This window comes from Penaeus monodon, chromosome 30 (assembly GCF_015228065.2).
Source record: "Penaeus monodon isolate SGIC_2016 chromosome 30, NSTDA_Pmon_1, whole genome shotgun sequence".
Classification (NCBI taxonomy): Eukaryota; Metazoa; Arthropoda; class Malacostraca; order Decapoda; family Penaeidae; genus Penaeus; species Penaeus monodon.
In genome coordinates, this window is record NC_051415.1 from 15,011,179 (window position 1) to 15,011,386 (window position 208).

The 208-nt window shown below is 35.6% G+C and overlaps 2 protein-coding genes across 2 annotated transcripts in view; one reads left to right on the forward strand and one right to left on the reverse strand.

Moving 5' to 3' along the window:
* Nucleotides 1-208, forward strand: part of LOC119592546 (kelch domain-containing protein 2-like) — a gene marked incomplete in the record, with an annotated part of 55,639 nt that overhangs the window by 27,579 nt on the left and 27,852 nt on the right.
* LOC119592547 (kelch domain-containing protein 1-like) overlaps nt 1-208 on the reverse strand; it is a gene marked incomplete at its 3' end in the record, with an annotated part of 3,044 nt that overhangs the window by 363 nt on the left and 2,473 nt on the right. Inside the window, 1 exon segment of the mRNA XM_037941413.1 lies at nt 33-133. Coding sequence (XP_037797341.1) covers nt 33-133 — 101 coding nt within the window.

Sequence of the window (208 nt, forward strand, 5' to 3'; positions counted from 1 at the left end):
ATCTGACTAGGAATGACACTATGTATACGTACCACACATCAAGGAGGGGTTCATATATCCACACATCAATGGCACTATGGTACATACATTTACTATGAGTCGTAAGTGTGTATGGATGTGTGTGGGCAAGTTCCTGTTGAATGAGAAAAGAAAATATATAGTTTATATCATCTTTTACTTTTCTATTGCAGTTAGCATTGTTAACAAC